We start from the raw sequence: 13,085 nt of genomic DNA, 5'->3' as shown, positions 1-13,085 counted from the left end.
TATTTTATGAACTATTGGGCAGGCATATCAAGGGGGTCTGGTGGGCCAGCATCACTCCTGCAAGAAGATCCAAGTAATGGACCTGACAGAATGAAAGGCCCACGTAATTGAATCTTGCCTGAGTGATGATGGAACCAGAATCAGAGTTAAGTTTGGGAGCCATAGGAAAAATGTTGAGGGAAATTAAAGAGGAATTGAAGCTAGCTAAAAGCGAGACAATAACTTTGGGAGTTAAAATGGAAGAATTAAATAGTTATGTACATAGATCTGAGACTCCAGGAACCTCTAAGACTAAAGAAACACCAGTTTTGTATCCTGAGTTAGGAGTTAAATGGCCAATAGATGATGTAGAAGAGAAAAAAGATATACACTTAACACCGGGAATTTCTTTGGTATCAACTCCATTAGCACCACCAGAAAGATTTAGTGGAGATCACAGAAAATTAAAGACATTTTTAATGCAATGTGAATTACATTATTTATGTAGACCGGAAGCATTCCCTACAGGAACGGCAAGGGTGGCATTTTTAATTTCTTATCTAACTGGAGAAGCGTCAGCATGGTCTGTTCCATTTGTAGAAAGAGGTGCAAGAGAACTTAGGGACTGGAATTTGTTTAAAAACGAATTCCGTAAAATGTTTGACAAAAGAACTTCATCTTTAAGTGTAGATGGAGAACTACTAGAATTACGTCAAGGTAATAGAGAGTTGGTAGCTTATATTACACACTTTAGATCATTGGTGCAAGAGAGTGAGTGGCCTGAAGAGAAGAGAGCTTCAATATTCTATAGAGGATTAAGAGAAGAATTAAAAGATGCACTAGCTACAATAGTAGAGAAACCCACAGTTTGTGAAGATTTAATTTCTTTAGTAATACAATTAGATTTGAGATTGTTAGAAAGAAGATCAGAAAAGAGGAGACATTTTTCTGAAAACAGAACTTGGAATAGAAGTGAACGACCCAAAATGGAACAAAATTCTGGAAAAGAAGTTGTTAAAGGACAAAATAGCGAGAATTTGATCAGAGGACCTTTATCTAAAGAAGAGAAAGAAAGAAGACGTAAAGAAAAACTATGTTTGTATTGTGGAGATGGAACACATTTTGTAGGAAAATGTCCACGTGCTCCTAAACGATTTCCTTCTTTTCCTGGAAAAGGACAAGTAGTAGCAAATACCATTCAGACAGCTATACCACATATTACTATTAATGTATCCTTATATTGGGAAGGAAAACTAAGGTGTGGAGGTCCGTGTGTGATTGACTGTGGAGCTACTGGAAATTTTATGGATTTAACTTTAGCAGAAAAATTGGGAGTGCCTGTGGTAATTAAGGGAATTCCTGAACAAGTGAGGGCGGTGGATGGTACACAGTTGACTTCTGGTTTAATTACAAAAATGACGGGTATGTTGTGGATGAAGATTGGTGAAGAACATGGTGAGGAAATTGTGTTTGAGTTAATTGACGCACCACAATTACAAATAATCCTAGGAATGCCATGGTTAACATTACATAATCCGTATATTGATTGGGGAAGAAGAACGGTAGAGTTCAAGTCAGAAATTTGTAAGGAACAATGTTCTATGTTTTTTCAAGAATGGGATCAGGAAAAAATTTCTGAAATTCAAGGAGTTTGTTTGGCTGCTGGAGCTGTTTATGAGCATGTGATTGGTGCTGTTTCTGGTTGTTTACCAGATAGTTATCAAGAGTTTAAGGATGTGTTTGATAATCAAGCAGTTAAGGAGTTACCCCCACATCGTTCATTTGATTGTAGAATAGATCTTGAAGATGGAGCACCTATACCTTGTGGAAGGGTGTATGCATTGACAGAAAAGGAAAATGAACATTTAAAGGAATATATTGATGAAAATTTAGCCAATGGGTTTATTAGACATTCTCAATCCCCGGCAGCTTCACCATTATTTTTCGTGCCTAAAAAAGACAAGACCTTGAGAACATGTATTGATTATAGAGCTTTGAATAAGATCACAATTAAGAATAGATATCCATTACCTTTGATATCAGTTATGTTGGACAGAATTCAAGGCGCTAAGATATTCTCTAAATTAGATCTCAGAGGAGCATATCATTTAGTAAGAGTGAGAGAGGGTGATGAATGGAAGACGGCATTTCGGACTCAATATGGGTTGTTTGAGTACCAGGTCATGCCATTCGGCCTTTGTAATGCCCCTGCTGCATTTCAATTTTTCATTAATCAAGTTCTTCGAGAATATTTGGATGTGTTTGTTGTAGTATACATAGACGACATCCTAATATTTTCTAAAGAATTGAATGAACACATTGAACATGTTAAAAAGGTATTGACTAAGCTAAGAGAAAATCAATTGTTTGCAAAACTTGAAAAAAGTCAATTTCACACAGATAGAGTAGAATTTTTAGGTTTTGTTTTGTCTCCAGAGGTCTAGAAATGGATTCAGCTAAGGTGAAAGCTGTACGAGATTGGCCACAGCCAACTTCGGTAAAAGATTTGCAAAGTTTTATTGGTTTTGCTAATTTTTATCGCAGATTTATACAAAATTTTTCACAAATCATTTCCCCTTTAACAAGATTATTAAAGAAAGAGGTGAAGTTTGAATGGAATGATAAAGCTGAGAAAGCGTTTGATTTTCTAAAAGATAAATTTGTTACTGGACCTATTTTATTACATCCTGATGTTGAACAACCATTTTTCTTGAAAGCGGACGCTTCAAATTGTGCTATGGGTGCTGTATTGTCACAACGTCATCGTGTTACTGGACAGCTTCATCCGGTAGCTTTCTTTTCTAAAAAATCCTCACCTGCCGAAAGAAATTATACAATTTCTGATCGTGAATTGTTAGCAATCAAGGCAGCTTTTGTTGAATGGAGACACTATCTTTTGGGTGCTCGACACCGGGTTACTGTGTTAACTGATCATAGGAACTTAACTTTTCTTCGGTCTGCAAGAACTTTAACACCAAGGCAATTACGTTGGTCGTTATTTTTTGCAGAATATGATTTTGTAATTTTGTTCAAACCTGGGCGCCAGAATGGAAAAGCAGATGCTTTATCTAGGTGTATTCCTGGAAGTTTGAAGAATGATCCTTATATATCTATGCCTTTGCTTGCAGAAAAGAATTTTGTCATTGCTGGGGTTGAAAAGGTTCAGGATTTTCGTGAGTCAATTTTGCAATTTTTTACTGACGAAGAACTGTTGGTTTGGGCGGCAGAAGATTCTGAACGTCACATTAAGGAAGGTTTACCTTTTGTTGGAAAACAGTTGTATTTGCCTTCTGAAGAGTTGAGGATTGAGGCATTAAAGAATTGTCATGATTCTCCCTTGGCTGGTCATCCAGGAATTAAGAAAACTTTTGATCTTCTTCAAAGAGAATTTTGGTGGAAGGGAATGAAGGAAGATTCTGAGAATTATGTGAGAACTTGTGATGTTTGTATTCGTTCTAAGTCTGATCATCAGAAAGCTGCAGGGTATTTAGTTCCACTTCCAGTTCCTCCTCGTCCGTGGCATACGGTATCAATGGATTATATTGTGGATTTACCGCCTGACAAGGGTTGTTCTACTATTCTTGTGGTAGTGGATGTGTTTTCTAAGGCAGGTCATTTTATTCCTATCAAGGGAACGGCTACAGCGACATCGTTAGCTCAGGCATTCCTGCAAAATGTTGTCAAATTACATGGTTTACCTAATCAAGTAATTTCTGATCGAGGGTCTCAATTTATCTCTAGATTTTGTAAAGCTTTTTGCAAAGAGTTGAAAATTGAGATTAATTTAACAACAAGTTATCATCCTGAGAGTAATGGTCAAACCGAGAGAGTGAATCAAGAGTTAGAGAAGTATATACGATGCTATCTTGGTGCAGGTCAGGAGTGGTTGGAATTACTTTGGTTGGCAGAATTTTGCTATAATAACACTACTAAAGATTCAACTTCTATGTCCCCATTCTTTCTAAATCAGGGATTCCATCCACGATTTTTGAGAGGAGTGGTTTTGGATGAAATTGAGGTTCCAGATGTTGAAAGTAGGTTGAATGCTATGGAACAAAATTTGAAACGTGCTGTTCAGGCCTTGAATAAAAGTAAATTAAATTACAAAAAATTTGCAGACAGAAAGCGTCGAAAAGAACCAAATTATCAGGTCGGAGACAAAGTATGGTTGTCCACAAAGAATGTACCGTTGAAGGGTAGAAATAAATTTAGTCCACGATATATTGGACCATTTGAGATAGAAAAGGTTTATTCCCCAGTATCTGTGAAATTGAAGTTACCATCAGGATTAAAAATTCACCCAACTTTTCATGTGAATTTATTGAAAATATTTAGGAAGGATACCAGAATGCATGATGTTCCTGGTCCTGTGTTTTCTGATGATGAGAATGAATTTGAAGTGCAAGATATTTTAGATTCTAGAATTGTTCGTGGTCAACTTCAATACTTGGTTGATTGGAAGGGATATGGTCCTGAAGAGGGTTCATGGGAGAAAGTGGAAAATGTACATGCCCCTAGGTTGGTAAAAAGATTTAATCATTTACATCCTGAAAAAGTTGGCCCTGGGTCAGGGCATTACGGAGGGGGTACTGTCAGGATTCCATGGCACATTTCTAGATTTCCAATGAGAAATTACTGTAGAAAATCTGCATTCAAAAGAATTAAGTAAACATTTATTTTTAATCTTCATTATTACATTATTAGTAGGAGCATTGGTTGAGTGATGTTTGATTTTGGGTTTAGTATTTTAATGTGTCAATATTGTGATAAGTTTCCTTAATGACAATTATATACAGGAAGTGCCTAGTTCCCCAAACCAAGATGGAGGTTCAGTGCAACACCAGTGATTGGTAGAAAAATATTATGAGGTAGTTTGGAACATTTCACAACATTCTAAACTGCCTTTCATTCCAGTTTCTTTAGAGGAAGGTTGTAGTTTATTTAGCTCTTAGGATATTTAGCATAAGTTATTATAAAAATCCTTTTTGAGTAAAAATTTACAGTGAGATAAATTTCTACAGAAGTTCGTTTATGAAGAGATACTTGTTGAAAATTTCAAGACCAACTTACAGATGAAGCAAGCTAAGTTATCTACAGTGAAATGTTTCTATCTTCAATTTGTCTCAGGAAGAAGTTTATTTTAAAAACTTTAAGAAACTGTACTTAGCTGCATTTGATTTTTGAGAACATTTATTTGAATTCAACTGCGCGCACATTCTATGAAAGAAAATTCTGATGTACGTTTGTTTTTTCCCTCGTGGCTGCGTGTGTGAGAAGCTAAAGTGCGTTTAATTATCTTTTTTCTCTTGCGGCTTATGAAAGTTAGTGTTTATGTTTTACAGTATAGGGTTAGGATATTTATTGTGACATTTTGGTTTAATATAGCTTTATATTTTCACTTAACGTACGCGTGTTATCTTTTTTTTAATTAGTATTGTAAGGTATAATACCTATAACACGCGTCTCTTTATTTCATTTCCTGTTGAATTCAATCCTGTTCAGGAATCAGTTAGAGTTTGCTCGTACGTGCCACTTTAAAGTTTCATTTCCTGGTTTAACGGACTAGTGTTGTTAAGTAGCGTTTCTAGTGGCGTCGTGTTGAGTTCCGGCTTTTTTCTCCGTGAATTCATTTACTTTTTGTGGAACGGTTACTGCGTTTGCTACGAGTTACAGTGACCGTTTTAGCGCGCGGTTTATTTTTGCTTCGTGTCATTATTTCTACTTCGTTCTAAATGCGCGTACGTCGCGGTCTTCTAAGCAGCTGAATTTTTCATCTTTTTTGTGCATCAAGCCATCTAATCTCCGTGGAGCATCCAAAGTCTACAATACAGTTTTGAAAGATATATTTACATATGCAGATACAAGAAAATAAAAGCTGATAGAAGATTTGTTCAGAAGAGTTTATTTAACAGAGACTTGAGAACTTTAGTAAAACATTATTTCTTCAAGCAAGCAAGTTTCAGAGTTCCTACAACATAAATTCAAAGAATATCCAAAACGTTTCAAGAATATTGAAAATTGATTTTCATTACTAATTCTATAATAAGAAATTAGAAGAGCAACTAACAATACAAAAGCCAAACTATAAATGCCTATCAGCAATCTAGCATAGGCAGCAGGTACTTGATAATAGTTAGTTAATATTATAAATAACGGAAGTCTACATACAGTAAAGAGTTTATTTAATCTGTATATTTTTTTTGTGCTTAGATTTCACAGACACACGTGATTGATGACCCTCCCACAATCCAGTTCCAAAGAGTTAACATCTACTGAGTCTAATATTCTGGGAACCAGTGTCGTGTCTTCAGAAAACAGTGAAGATCTGCAGTTGTTATTTTCTCCTCCATTCCCCTTTCCCCTTGGGTTTGCCTGTTGGGTAGTTTTATATTTTATGAACTATTGGGCAGGCATATCAAGGGGGTCTGGTGGGCCAGCATCACTCCTGCAAGAAGATCCAATTAATGGACCTGACACACAGAAAGAAAGGTTCACAAAAGGCCTGCCAGGACATCAAGAGGGCTAGAGCGATACTGGAGGCACACCTTGCAGATAAATCAGTGCAAGTCCTCCTGCAGACTAGGCAAACGTATTACATAAAAGGGGATAAGGCGAATCAGTTTTTGACGGCCAAATTGAGAAAACGAAAGTCCCCGAACTATATTGGCCAACTTAAACACCCGGGGGAGAGATGGGAAGTGGGGAGGCCATGCACTCATATTTCAAGCAAAACTTGGCAGGGGAGAACTTAGAGAGGGAGGCACAAGTGGCTTTCCTAGGAAAAGTGGATTTACCACAGATCTCAGAGGCAGATAGGCAGGCACTGGAGGCCCCAATAACGGAAGAGGAGGTGGGAAACGCTATAGGAGCCTTGAAGGAGAACACATCTCCAGGCCCAGATGGGCTTGGAAATTGGTATTATAAGACATTTAGGACTATATTAGTGGGCCCCCTGACAAAGTTTTTCAATTATATAAGGGACACGGGGCACATTTCTGGGGATATGGGCCCATCTACAACGGTACTCTTATTAAAACTGGGGAGGGATCCGACGGATTGCGTGATTTATCGCCCCATCTCCCTATTTAACATGGATGCAAAACTGTAAACAGCAATCTTGGCACAGACGTTAGCCAGGGTTCTCCCAGCGATAATTCACTAGGACCAGGCCGGATTTGTAAAAGGACGCCATACTTACGATATTATGCACAGAGTTATAAATACTATTGAATGGGGCCGGAAAAGGGGATAGCACATGTCTGTACTGGCCTTGGACGATACCACGGCTTTTGATAGCTTGGATTGGAACTTCTTACAGATGGTCTTGGGTAAATTGAGGTGTGGACCAGTATCTTCCCGCATGGTTTTGGCCAATTATGGTAACCTGACAACTAAACTAATGGTCAATGGGCAGTTCACAGATAGCATTCCCATACGGAAAGGAACTGCCAAGGGTTCCCATTTTCTCCGTTAATTTTTGCTCTGGTCATGGAGCCACTTGCACAGGCGATTTGGAGAGGGATATTTCAAGGGGTATTTACAGCGGTTAGCGGTACTAACTGGGACTCAGAAAATAGCCCTCAGGCGATATTTCATTGTTTCTAAGGGACACAGCGCAATATCTCCCCAGGGTCATCAAGCTGCTATACAGCTTTTTTCGAGGGCTTCAGGGTTCCACGACAACTATACTAAGTCCAAGGCACTCAATATCTCGGAAGATCCAGAACAGGTACGGGAATGGGGACAACGCTATCCATTAAAATGGGAATCGAAAACTATGGCATACCTGGGAATAAACCTGAGACCTTCTTATGGGAAGCTATATCGGGCAAACATCCCAGAGCTACTGAAAACTTTGAGAGAGGACCTTAGAAGGTGGGACATGCAGGAGCTGTCCGTGCTGCCTAGGTTCTTGTATGTGGTGGGAGCACTCCCAATACAGAGGTCGAGCTTAGCAATTAAAAACCTGCAAAGGGAGATTATGTCCTTCATCTGGAAAGGGAGGAAGCCTAGAGTCCCTAGAAAAGTGTTCTGCTCACAGGCTATTGGAGGGCTGGGGGTCCCAGAATTTCGCAGATAGTTTTGGCGGCTCAGGTGGCACCAATGCTCCAATGGGCTCTCTGGGAGAACCAAAACTGGTGGGCCTCCATGGAAAGGGAGGCGACGAACATGCCGCTGGAGAGCTTGGGCTTCCTGGCTCCAAAACATGGGGATAAAGGGGGCACGCTGCTGGAGACTACAAAAGCTACCCTATGGTACTGAGCTAAAGCTTTACAGACGAAGAAAATAAAATTAGGAGGAGGCCCGCTAACACCAATGGCCTACAACCCAGAATTTACACCAGGGCTGCAACCCAACTTCTGGCTCCACTGGGGGGACGGGCGGACCCTGGCCTTGGGGGATTTCTATGTGGAAGGGAACCCTGTGACATTTGAGGATTGTAAAAATAAGTTCCAGATACCCGAAGGCGAGCGCTTTCGACAGACACAAATTAGGCACTGGATCTCAAATACCAGGGTAAAGGAAGGTGCCAACAGAAGTCCAATAGGGCTGGAGCTCATGGTAAAGGAGGGGGTACTGGAGAAGGGGGTGTCAAGGCTTTATTGATTGATGGATGGGGCAGAGCCGGAAGAAATCTTGCCATACATGTCGAAATGGGGGCAGGACCTTGGGGAACCTATCACCGGGGACATATGGGCTCAAATTTGGAGAAGGGCAATGAAAAGCTTGTAGTGCATTTCCATTAAAGAAGCTGCATACAAATTATGTCTGAGGTGGTACATTACGCCACAACGCATGCACTCCATCAACGCAAGTTATCCTGCGACATGTTGGCGGGGATGTGGGCAGACTGGGGACCTGATTCACATGTGGTGGGCTTGTCCCGTGGTGAAAACATATTGGAAAGAAATTCTAAGCCACATTAAGGAGGTGACTAAGGGGCAGCTGACTTTTGACCCAGCAGCGGTATTGTTGGGAGCGACAGTCAAGGGAATTCATGCCGCCACCGGAAGTAGCGCCATTCTGATCACCCATATGCTCAGCGTGGGCAGGATTAACTTGGCACAAGCATGGAAGAGCAAGCAAGGGCCGGTGATGGCTATACGGAGTGATGGACATGGAAAAGGTGACCCCGTTGGCCGACAGAACTTACCAAAAATACCTAGCCACATGGATGCCCTTTCATGAATTCATGGTAGACAGGAAACAACTGTACTTCAAACATTTGAGGGTGGGGTTGCAAGACCTTCCTGACAAGCACAACGGACATACAGCATCGGAATGTACTCTACCTCAACCGTATATCAGCATGTTAAATGGTCGGGGGTTAGGGGGAGTTACAAGAAAGTTAAATTATGAGCATGTATACAAAAAAGCAGCTTGTTGAAATGCTACTGCACAAGTTAGAAGGCATAATGCAGATTTCTATTGTTGACATGCTCTAAAAATAAAGTTTGTAAAAAAAGAAAATGTGGAATCCCACCAGCCCATCATGAGATTTGCATTAGGGGGTCAAAGTACTCCCCATGGCTGTGCCTCGCTTCTGATGGTAAATATCAGGTCCCAGCACTGATCTCCTGCAGGAGCAGATGAATAGCCCACCTAGTCCCTCAAACCAGTATAACCAACAATCAATTTAACAATTATTGGATTGACCAGAGTGGGGAAAAAGGGGAATTGGAGAAAATAACAAAGGGTCAGGATAGTTCTGGTCTCGTCTGCTTCTAGATGCCCAGGATGGATCTCAGGATTCCTGCAAGTAACAGTTAGCATTTAATTTAACTTTCTAACAATTCACTAAATTTACCTCTGCTGAACCCTTGATTAATTCTCACTGTTGCATTCTCTGTGTTTCCAAACTTTTATCTTTTATCTTGTTATGAAAATGACCACTGTGCTCTACTGAACCTCTTCACTGCTTATTAATTCATCTGGTCATAACTGATAACTGTGCTGTGCCAAATGTAAATAGTCTCTTATTAATTCCTCTTGTCATAACTGATAGATGTGCTGTGCCAAATGTAAACAGATAGTTTCTTCAAAACGGATTATGGTAAACTTCTCATGCAACGTTACAGCCTTGACTCTATGTGCTTTGTAGTTCCAATATTTTTTTTTTCCAATGTTCTGCTGCTTTACACTTGTGGAAGATCAAAAACTTTTAAATAAAAAAAAACTGAACTCTGATGCTTTATCCAATATGCTGTAGAATTCTTGCGCTAATGTTCCCTTTAGCAATTATGCTTTCGCGAGAACGCAAATAAATGAAAGGGCTTCCTTTACCTTTTTAAACCGCTTCACATAAACATCCGATCCACGCCTCACAGCTGATTATTATTGAATAAGCGCCACTTCAAGGTAATGACTTCCTTCGACGCGTGCCCCGTACGTAACCACGCCTCCTCACGCCGCAAGGTCCTTTTCTCTAGCGCGACCGGAATAATAACACGATGCGCCTGCAATTGCAATTGCTACGAAGAAAAACATACGAGCATACGCGCGTGCCGGCTTGAAGATGAGTAACCTATAAATAGACACGTGCACTGAAAACAATTCAACTGCAATTTTAAGTTCTTCCAAAGTATACTTTAACCTTACTTGAAAATGTTGTTATGCATATGAATTCAACAGTTTTAACTTATTCTCTAAGAACTGCTATTTTAAAACTTATACTGTCAACTTTAGTTTTAAACTGAATAAAAGAGATAAAACGTTCTTGATTCTTTGGCTTTTGAGAACTACAGTCACTTATCTGAAATAATATGTTCACGCTCTTTCTGTTGGTCTGGTGTCTGGATGTAGATTTCTTTTCCTTTGGTAAATCTTGGTTGTCTGGAGCTGTTTAGCGCTGTGACCACACCTGAACAGTTCTTGAATGAAAGGCAGTTTAGAACCTTTCCTTAGGTATCAAACTGCATCACAGTAGTCATTGACCAATCACTGCTGGACAGGAAATACCCCACCATCTTGAGCTGGGACAATAGTTGCTGGCTGATTTAATGATTAGATTAAGGAAATGCCTTTTCAATGTAATTAACCTTACCTAGCCACTATTAACACTTAGTAAAGTCTAATGCCTTCTGTTACCCAGGGACCTGACAGTAAAAGACAGTTTGAAAGAGAAAAACATTGGCAGATTGTTATATATATATGATATCCATTGTGAAGAGAGTTAAAACACAATCCTAGAAGCAGAGAGCAAGAAAGTCTGAAGGTATTGCACTGTTAGAAAATATGAATCTTCCGTTTGCAGGTTATTTGGCTATTCACGTCAAGAGAGTGGGACCTGTGTTTACTCTCACTCAGTAATTCCTGAGCACTTAACTACCATTGCTATTGCCTTGTTGCATTAAGGACTCTTCAAGTGCTCAGTACTCCAAGGTTCAGGGTTTCTGATAGACAAAATGATCGTGTGTATAACCAATTACAAATTCACATGCTGTGAACTGCAGTCACATTGTGAAAAGATGAGTGACAACTAGACCAAACTGCTATACATTGCAGCACTGCAACACTGTATGTGTTGCATTATATTAGCAAAAGGCTTCCTTTGCATGACAAGACCACATATAATTTCTTTGGCAGTGAAGTCTATCCTTTACAAATGCCAGACTTTACTAAAATGTAATGAGAGAATTTGCTAGTGCTGAGTGAGTGATGGGTTCGAATGGTAGATACTGAGTGGGATGGCTACATATAACTGCCATTATGTGTATGATTGTGCGTTAAGTATACAACCGGTTAGTGAGACATATTTCATCTGGCTACAATTAAAAGCGCTGGCTTCATGTGCATGTTGTACAACTTACATATTTTAATATTTTAACAAAGGATGAGACAATGCGAGCAGTGTCACTAAATGAAATAACAATCATCATGGGTTCAGAAAAAAACATTGCCCACATAGGATAGTCAGAGATAATAAGTCTACTTATAACTTAATAGGATTATTTTGCTAATTGTAGAGTTGGGGTGAGGTGTTTGAGTGTGGCTGCATGTATGTTGATGCAGCTGTGTGACTCTTGCCTGGTGCCTGTTGTGGGTATCATGTAGTTCATGGAAGGGAGTTGGAGGAACTTGGCAGTTTGGGGAATAAGAACTGTGGCAGATAGAGGTGGGTGGTTAAGTTGGAGCCAGGGGTATATCAGGATAAAGTTGCACTGCAGGTGGGATGGCTAGTGGAGGCGTTAGAATGGAAAGTTACTAATAACCAAACTCATTTAGGGAGTAGGTATATTACGTCCTTAAGTAATTGAAAATGAAATTAGTTAAAACTGGAAACTAAATTCTCTCTTGTTACTTTCAGTAAACAGCATTATTATGCAACTTAATCATACTTAGTTTATGGCCGTCAGAAAAAAGATATGGCTAGTTTAGCTCTGAAAGGATTTGGTCCTGCGATCCTCAGGATACACACATATCCCTGTAGTAAGAAATCAATCCACTGAGCTATCTTTACAGCATTGCACTTACCAGCAATAACATTCCTCACTAGAGGAATGAATGATTGTTCAAAAAGGAGGAAACATCAATCACACACACAATGAATTACCTTTTACTACCAGATTAGCTGTGGACTTGGCTTTGCCAATGGCAAACTGGATGGCCCCTGTCATGCTGGTGCTGGTCTTCCACAAAGTCAGGCGATGTATGGCACCCTCTTGCTCGATTGCAATGTCTTTTCCAGCCTGTGCGGTGTCTCCACCTAGGGTCCATTTAGGTGGCTTCACAGACGGGATGGAGGTCTCACATTCAAACTTGGCCACCTCAGGTTCGGTAACCTCCACATCAGAGAGCTCCTTCACTATGTTTATAGATTGCTCTGCATTGAGAAAAAACAATTAGCAGACTTCATTAATGACTAGCTACAGGAAATCCCAAACTAGACTTACCCTGTTCTAGATGATTCGACTGTGCCTGTGAGAGACACACCACGAGAGAATCATTTAAGTAACAGTACATCTGCCTGAAAAACATACTAAGTTTAAGTCTCAGTGATATCATGTTGTGATCTGATTCAGATGTTTGAATGGTGACCTCGTGGCAGCATGCCACTGCTTACAGTTCACCAATCAAAGTGCTCTAAAAAAGAATGAGAGCTAAGA

At 39.8% G+C, this 13,085-nt stretch overlaps 1 protein-coding gene across 12 annotated transcripts in view; it reads right to left on the bottom strand.

Annotated features, from left to right (window-relative positions):
• OBSCN (obscurin, cytoskeletal calmodulin and titin-interacting RhoGEF) overlaps positions 1-13,085 on the bottom strand; it is a 3,169,051-nt gene that overhangs the window by 2,117,590 nt on the left and 1,038,376 nt on the right. For all 12 annotated transcript variants that reach the window (XM_069647058.1, XM_069647065.1, XM_069647061.1 and 9 more), the window contains one exon: positions 12,533-12,802. In XM_069647058.1, the coding sequence (XP_069503159.1) occupies positions 12,533-12,802 (270 nt within the window). The remainder of the gene's footprint in view (positions 1-12,532; positions 12,803-13,085) is intronic.

Source organism: Ambystoma mexicanum, chromosome 2q, assembly GCF_040938575.1.
Source record: "Ambystoma mexicanum isolate Mex_15411 chromosome 2q, UKY_AmexF1_1, whole genome shotgun sequence".
In the NCBI taxonomy this organism is placed as follows: domain Eukaryota; kingdom Metazoa; phylum Chordata; class Amphibia; order Caudata; family Ambystomatidae; genus Ambystoma; species Ambystoma mexicanum.
This window is presented reverse-complemented; position numbering and strand designations above follow the sequence as displayed.